This window comes from Temnothorax longispinosus, chromosome 9, assembly GCF_030848805.1.
Source record: "Temnothorax longispinosus isolate EJ_2023e chromosome 9, Tlon_JGU_v1, whole genome shotgun sequence".
NCBI lineage: Eukaryota > Metazoa > Arthropoda > Insecta > Hymenoptera > Formicidae > Temnothorax > Temnothorax longispinosus.
In genome coordinates this window covers 13092261-13099844 of record NC_092366.1, presented here as the reverse complement: position 1 = coordinate 13099844, position 7584 = coordinate 13092261, and the positions used below count along the sequence as shown (strand labels likewise).

General features: G+C 35.6%; 1 protein-coding gene across 2 annotated transcripts; it reads right to left on the bottom strand.

Annotated features, from left to right (window-relative positions):
- Positions 1 to 460: 460 nt before the first annotated feature.
- On the bottom strand, positions 461 to 7271 carry LOC139819705 (uncharacterized). Of its 2 annotated transcripts, none has more exons than XM_071789294.1 (2): positions 6616 to 7045; positions 461 to 2806 (listed from the first exon to the last, which is right to left on the bottom strand). In XM_071789294.1, exon 2 carries the CDS (start codon positions 2662 to 2664, stop codon positions 1444 to 1446), a length of 1221 nt encoding a protein of 406 aa, XP_071645395.1. In that variant the 5' UTR covers positions 2665 to 2806; positions 6616 to 7045; the 3' UTR covers positions 461 to 1443. The 2 variants fall into 2 exon arrangements, 1 of the variants encoding a protein (XP_071645395.1); XR_011733799.1 differs by lacking the exon at positions 461 to 2806 and adding an exon at positions 3427 to 4945 and having other exon boundaries at positions 6616 to 7271.
- Positions 7272 to 7584: the final 313 nt, after the last annotated feature.

Below are 7584 nucleotides of genomic sequence, written 5' to 3'. Positions count from 1 at the left end.
TCACTAATTTTGTTCCAACAAACTGGATTTGGCGGATCTTGCGACACAGTTAACTCGCATACATGTGTGAAACGTACAGTATGAACGTCCGTTGATTTTTTAACTTCTGCCACAATTTCCGGTTTTTTCTTCCATCTTTCGCGGTTTCCTTCGTGACCTTCTCACAGGATACTTCATCCTGTTCAACAAAATAGTTTCCGCTTTTTTCAACTGCCTATTACCCTTTCCAAAATACGATTTTTAAATATATTTTCCGTCAAAAATTGTTAATTCTCTGGAAGGCTAATCATGTATAAAAAAATTCAAATTTTCTTTTTTTTTTATTTTTTAACTTCTTTTTTCTATAGTTAAAATGCATTGTTGTAAAATTTGTTAAATCAAAAAATTAAAAGAATTGATTTAATGACAATCTTTTATTTATAACTTAATATTTTATATATTATAATTAAGTATCTCAATATCTATTGTTAGTTAAAAATCTAGTACAATAATCTGCTGTCGTAAAACTCGCCAAAATCATTATTATTACATTATTAATACTATGCAAATCTATTTTCTATAAAACTTTTTTTAATATATAAATTAAATTTCTGAGAAGTCCTTCGTGTATGTTTACTTTAAACGACCCTTAATTTCCTTGCTGTTATTTTTGAATCCTCTATTTTTTTTCAATTGGCTTTCTTCAACGTTCTTCTCTCGTGGTTCAATTTCTTTGACGATATAAAACTGTCTCCTCCGTAAGCCTCATTCGTATCTCGCGATCAGATCGACTACTTTAACGGTTCTTGACATGGCATGTTCTAACAGTACGTAAATAAATAACCAAGATTCCATCCCAATAATTAACTTTTTATTAAACGTAAATATTACATATACGTGCAATCGATCGCCAATCTTTATAAATTCTTTTAGATATTCTAAAAATTGTTAACAAAATAATTCATAAATTTTTTTCCAAAGTAAATAATGAAATAAATTTTAATCTCTTATGAATTTTTTCCTTTTTTGTTAATAAACACACAAAAAGTTGAAAAAGGAACACGTTTTTTCTTCATCTTTAACATTACTGTCGTCGTCAATCTCAGTTTTCTCCTCGTAGATCACTGCAATTCCTTTGGCGTTTCTTTCTTCGATCTTTCTCTTGGCCTCTTTCTAAGCAATTCTTTTTCTACGTATATATAACATTGTACTTCCTTTTTAATTTTAATGTTACTCTCTTCGTCGATTTTAGCTTCTTTCTCTTTATCTACCAATCTTAGTTACTTGTGAATACTGTGATTACTGTGAATTCAGATCGACCATTGCTTCCGTGGACAGCTAGTACAATAGTTTTTCGTTATTATTTTCTTTACCTTCTTAACGGATTCTCTCGCTGAGAGTACTAGTGAATATTTCATCTAGAGATAAAATTGTCTTACTATTAGTTAGGCTTTATTATCTCGTTTAATCTTTCACGTCTCTATCGTCGATATTTTCACCGTCCCCATTTTTCTTCGTCAATTCGTCAAGGATCTTTTGTTCTTCAGCCGTGAGAGTCGCTCTATTCACGAAGTCCGCAATATTAGCTGCGTGTATCATCAACAAGCGTTTTCTCTCTTCCTTCGCGCGTTCCGCCTCAACTAGTTCCAATCTCTGTTGCTCTTTAACGATTTCCTCAATCCTAGCAATCTCCTCCTCACGAATCCTGCGGCGGTGCTCAATCAAACTCTCCAGGTCCTTCCGGTACTGTACTTTCATCCTTCTCTTCGCCTCCGCCGTGCACCTCGCCATCTTCTCATCTTCCATAATCTTCCTCATAACTTCCTCGGCCCATGCTCTATCTTCCTCCACAAAACGCAGTTTGCACTGTTCTGTGAAGACTATCTGTTCCCGTAAAGTAGCCGCCAGTTCTTGCTGCATCTTTTTCCTACGCATTGCCTCCTCCATCTCCCTGATTACAAGCTCGCACCTAATCTCTTCAGCTACAAGATCAATCAATCGCTCTTCCTTCTCTCGTTTTCGAGCCTGAGCGTCCAGCATTATCCTCGTTGTTTCCAGCAGGACACGCTCGCGCCTCTCCATCTGCTCCTGTCGGAGTCTGCTCACCTCCTTCGATCTCTCCTCTATCTCCTTCAAGTACTCTAGATCTTTCAGTCGCTTCTCCTCTTCCGCTTCACGCTCCTCCTGTCGACGAACCTCTCTCATCTCCTCGAAGATCAGTCTCTCTTGCCTCGTCCTCTCCACAAGCTCGGATTTTTTCTCCAGCGCCTTCGACCGTTCCTGTTCCTCCTGCACTCGGTCCACTTCTTCCAAGAACTTCCTGTACTCACGAGCCTCTTCCACAATGACTCTTTTCTCTTCCTCCTTTCGTGTCAACTGCTCGTCCAGCTGCCGCCTGTACGCCTTCGACTTCCGTAAGATCGCCGACCGGCACCGGAGATCCTCCTCCAACACTTCCTGTTGTTCCTTGCGGATCAGGTCGGCGATCTCGCGTTTTCGCACGAGCTCGGCGTATTCGTGAGCCTGTTTCTCATCAAGCTGAGCCTGCAGCCCTTTTACCATATAGGCACGCCGTAATTCAGCCGCCAATTCCGCGATCGCGTCATAAGACTCGCGGTTGCGGCAACTGCGACGAAACTTCGCAAAGTACAAAGCGCTCTCGTTGCTCGGGGGTATTTCTTCCATCGTTAATAGTTGGTTTTTGTTCTATAGATCCGAAAGAGATCGTGCGTTCGTACGACAGAGATCGTGGAATTAGATGGGAGCCGTTGATTAGCTGGGCTGCGTTTTAACACGTTGGAAGTTGGTCATAATCTTCTAGTTTCGCCTGCAAGGGTTATGCTAGTTCATTACAGTCTTGTAGAAAATGGATTAACTTAAATGCGGAAATAATAAATGTATCTATACATCTTTAAGAATTCTTAGCAATTTATGAAGGCGTTTGCGATGTATAGCATAAAAGTATAAGATTTAATGTGAGTAGTGATCCAATAATAGGTAAACGTGGCAATAGAATTATGTAATTTTACGCAAATCTTAGAATAAATAAATAATTAGTTAAAAAAATATTAAGGAATAAAGAAATGGCTTACCGGAATCATATGCATATATGATTTATTAAGCCAAATAATGTATTATAATATATAATAGTATTATATATTATAATATATACTATATATATTATATATTATATAGTATATAGTATATTATAGTATATTATATAGTATATATTATATATTATAATATATTATATATATTATAATATATACTATATACTATTGTAATATATACTATATTATAATATATTATAATATATAATATATAATAGTATTAAATATTTGTATAGAGTTAAACTTGAGCGATTAAGTTTGGTATTTAAATTCGGTATATTTATTGCGCTATAGTATTCTTCTTAAATAAATCGACCAAATCAATTTTCTGTTTGATGCTACCGTTTTCCAGAATTTTCATTGATTAATAATTACAATATTACAGTGGAAACAATAATAATGATAATTTATTTATTATTTAAATAATAATTATTTATTTATTATGCTAATACGTTGACATTTATAATTCATTATAACAATATGTTGACATATACATATAGAGTAATATAAGATTTTACATTTTAATATTTATTGAATAATTACGTAAACTGATCTTTTTACAATTGTATGTGTGCATTGTTGCTAATTAACTCTTTTTTTAATGGCTTGTATACATTATGTACATACATTCTAATTCTGTAAATTAAAATATGCGTAGGATATCTTCATAACATACTCTTAAAAAGCTCATGCCGAGGCTCATGCATTAAACATCGCATTATTTGGTCGATTTCTGCTCGTTAAGCGAGCCACATCATATTATGCGTTTTTGTGTCTGTACACTTTTCTATTCATTCTCTACCGCGCGAAAGCGGACGTGCTAATTAATTAACGCGTCGTCTGATTTGACATCGCGCGACTCACGCGGGAAACATGCCGCGGCACGGCGAGAAAGAAGCGCTCGGCTTGTCAGCAACAAAAAATTTCTCGCGATGCGGCTTGCACCGTTGCTACGAGTCGCATTTGCATCTCGCATGACGCGAGACCTATGCTCGTGTATACCGAGCCGCATCAACGTTCAGATTAACGGTAGCCTTCACGTTGGCTACTACTACTACTTTTTCTTCTTCTTTTTCTTCTCTTTCTCTCCCCCTTCCCCCACATTTTTTCCTTGCGAGATTTAAACGCGCCTTGGAAATGTTCGCACACGCATTGAATTGGGTTAATCCAGCAGTGAATGGGAGAAGTAAGCTGCGATGCCGCTATACTTTTTCCGTAATAGCTCTATTGTTGATAATAATGAAAATGAAAACTATTGTTAGGTTTCAAGTATTGTGTGTTCGATGCATAAACAAGCCTTGAACTTACTTAGGATCATGATGATTAGGCGCGTTTGCGTGAGATAGGCGCATGTTCGTTGTCGTAATTATATTATAAGATGACTATATTCTATATTATATTATATTATAAGATTATATTATAAGATAATTATATTATAAGATGACTATATTATAAGATGACTTAATAATTTATATAAATAGCATGAGAATTTACTTATTCATCCTTGAATAAGATTTATCAATGGTAAAGCAATTAGCGATTCTACTAACAATCAAGAAACAGGAAAGTAAAACGGATGTAATTTATGCCATAATATTGTTATTAACAGATATTTAGATTTATCAACGAATTCTTTTTAATTGTTTATCATATAACATTTAATATCTTTAATATATCTATATCGTATCTAATATGATGTACAAATTAAAATAGAAATAATTTATTTATGTTTGTCAGAAGATTAGGAAATCGAGTACTTGCTTTCATATAGGTACATGTAAGAGGATGAAGCACGTTGCATACGAGGATCGATCTAGAACGCGACGAAATGGCTTACAAATCATCCTTCAAGTTTTCTAAAAAGATACCAAGATTGAATCAGCACTCTGTCCCTATGACTTTGACATATGTGTTCTACAATTGCGAGCCGCTTGTTCGACTAAAGCAGCTGCCGGTTTGAGTGCAGGACTATAATTTACTGAAGTGCCCACACAGTTAGCGTACGTTTTATCAAAACATCAATGGCAGGATTTTGCAATAACGCTATTGATAGATAATAATTCAAATATCTCTTAGCTTAATATAATATATTATAGCTTGCATCAAGTAAAAAGTATGACTCCAAATTCTCAAAATGTATGAGAATTATTTGGCTTCAATCAATATCAAGACCTACAATTGCATATTACAATTACAAATAACTTTGTTAAAATTACATTCCATTAAAATTGCATTACATATATTGCATTATAAAATAAGAAATTTGCGAATTGTTTTATTATGAAATATTATTTTATACCAGTTTTGTAAAAAAAATTTTTATTAAAAGCAATATTTTATTTTTAAAATGAAAAGTATTAAGGATTATTTCCAAGATACAGAGAAATGTTTAAAACGTATTTTATCACAAAAATTACAAAGATAAAGTATATGATACTTGGAAGATGTTCTCTTTAATATCAAAGAACAAAGCGTCGAGCTTGAGCAGTATCATTCTTGGGCGATTCAAGGTCACTTATTTCATTAAACAGCAGCGACTCTTGCTCAACGAACCGTTTTGATTTATGTATGAGCAACGATATAATTGTTGCTGATCGTTAAAATGTATGTAGACATTACTAATAGCACAATATCGCTTTCCCGGTTTGAGAATAGTTCGAGCATGGCTTTACGCTTTATGCACATGCAACAGATTTTATAGAGTAAAACGTTCTACGAAATTATGAGCATTTCAATCTCGTACATTTAGCAATAATTGTTTTAAAAACGTATTGTGTAGAAAGATTAATGATTGTTCGTGTCCAAGAAAAATTTTTACATTAAATATTTTGAGATTTCTAATCTCCAAGAATAAAACAAAAGAAAGAAAGTTCTACAATTCCATAATAAATTAGAAGCAGACAGCAGTCTCACAATTTTTCACTTTTAAATTTAAACTATTACTTTTATTTAGTTTTTAATTTTATTTAATATATATTTAGTTTAGTTTTAAGTTTTATTTTATTTAATTTATAATTTAACTTTTTATTAATGCAATGAATGATAAAAACAGAGTTTGCACATTTTATCTTCTTAGAAGAAAAATTTAATGTGAAAAAAATGTGTTTTCTTCGGTATACTTAACAATTTCACGAATCCTTTTTGAGTTTATAATGATCATCTGTGCTATCTGGGAAATGTATTCCAATAAAAATACAGTAAAAATGCAGTAATATCTTTCTGACTCATATAAAATTATTCCAAACAAGATAGAGTGTAAACAGTTTTTTTATCCACTGTACATTTGGTTAAGTTAACTTCTCGGGGTTTCCTGAGAAAACTTCAATGTGCACGAAATGTATCAAGATTCCCAGTTGTCACTAATTGTATCACTGTATATACTGAGAGTAAAACCTCGTCAACTAACCCATTCACAGTTAATATATTGATTGTATATCGCATTTTTTCAATGAACGCGGTGACTCCGACCGCACGAGGACGCGTGCGCCGTCGTGGAATTATAACTATGAAAACAAGATAAACGTACCCTTTGTGCGCAGGTCCGTGGACACCAAATTCGTGTATGAACCGCAGCAGCCACGTGCACCAACACACTAAATGTATAACAATCGAAGGTACATCGAGAAACAAAGGAATCTTTATTTCACGCCGGACACGTCGCCGTCGTCGAGACGGACGCAAACCGGGGCGACGAATCTGCGCCGCTTCGGGATCCCTTCGGCGTTTCCGGCCCCGTCGACACGTCGTTCAATTTGCCGGCTCGAAACACGCGACTCGGAGAACGCACGGGTTTAACACGAACGCCACGGCGGATTGAGACCGACTAACCGGCTTTCCGCGTCGGAGCACACGCGAGCCACAGCACCGCTCTTTGCCGCGGCCCCTTTAAACCCATCCCTCCGACCTCCGAGTCGGAGACTCTGACGGGCCCCCGCGGGAACGTACGGCCCTGAAAAGTGGATGTTGGAGGCGTGTGATTATGTGTGTGAGATGCTAGATATGCGTAGAGTGCGAAGGTCGGAACGGAACACGTTGGGATATTCGACTCGGTTTCGTAACCGTGGCAAACTGTACCTGTGGTTATTGAATAACTGCACCAAATATATAATTTCTAAATATATTCGGATATTCTTTCGATACGGTTTAATTGTGCTAGTCTAGACGCGACGATAATCCGTTATACCTGGGAGAAAGTGATAATGATACATTGCAATATATCTTAATTTAAAGTTGCTGTTAATTTTAATATATACAGAGCTTTGACTATATAACCATGGACTGCTAGTTGGCTGTTTTTGATGTAAAGAACATCAAGCGCGCCCCCATCGCACAAGTGGCGACTCCCGGTACTTCAATGAACTGTGAGCTCTCTCTCAGTCTGCTCCAGTAGCTCACGTGTGACAGCCAGTGACAGCTAGACTTGCGTTATCGGGTTTCGTATTCTCGTATAACAATGGTTGTTTATTGTTTTATTGACGGTTGCAAATCAACCAAA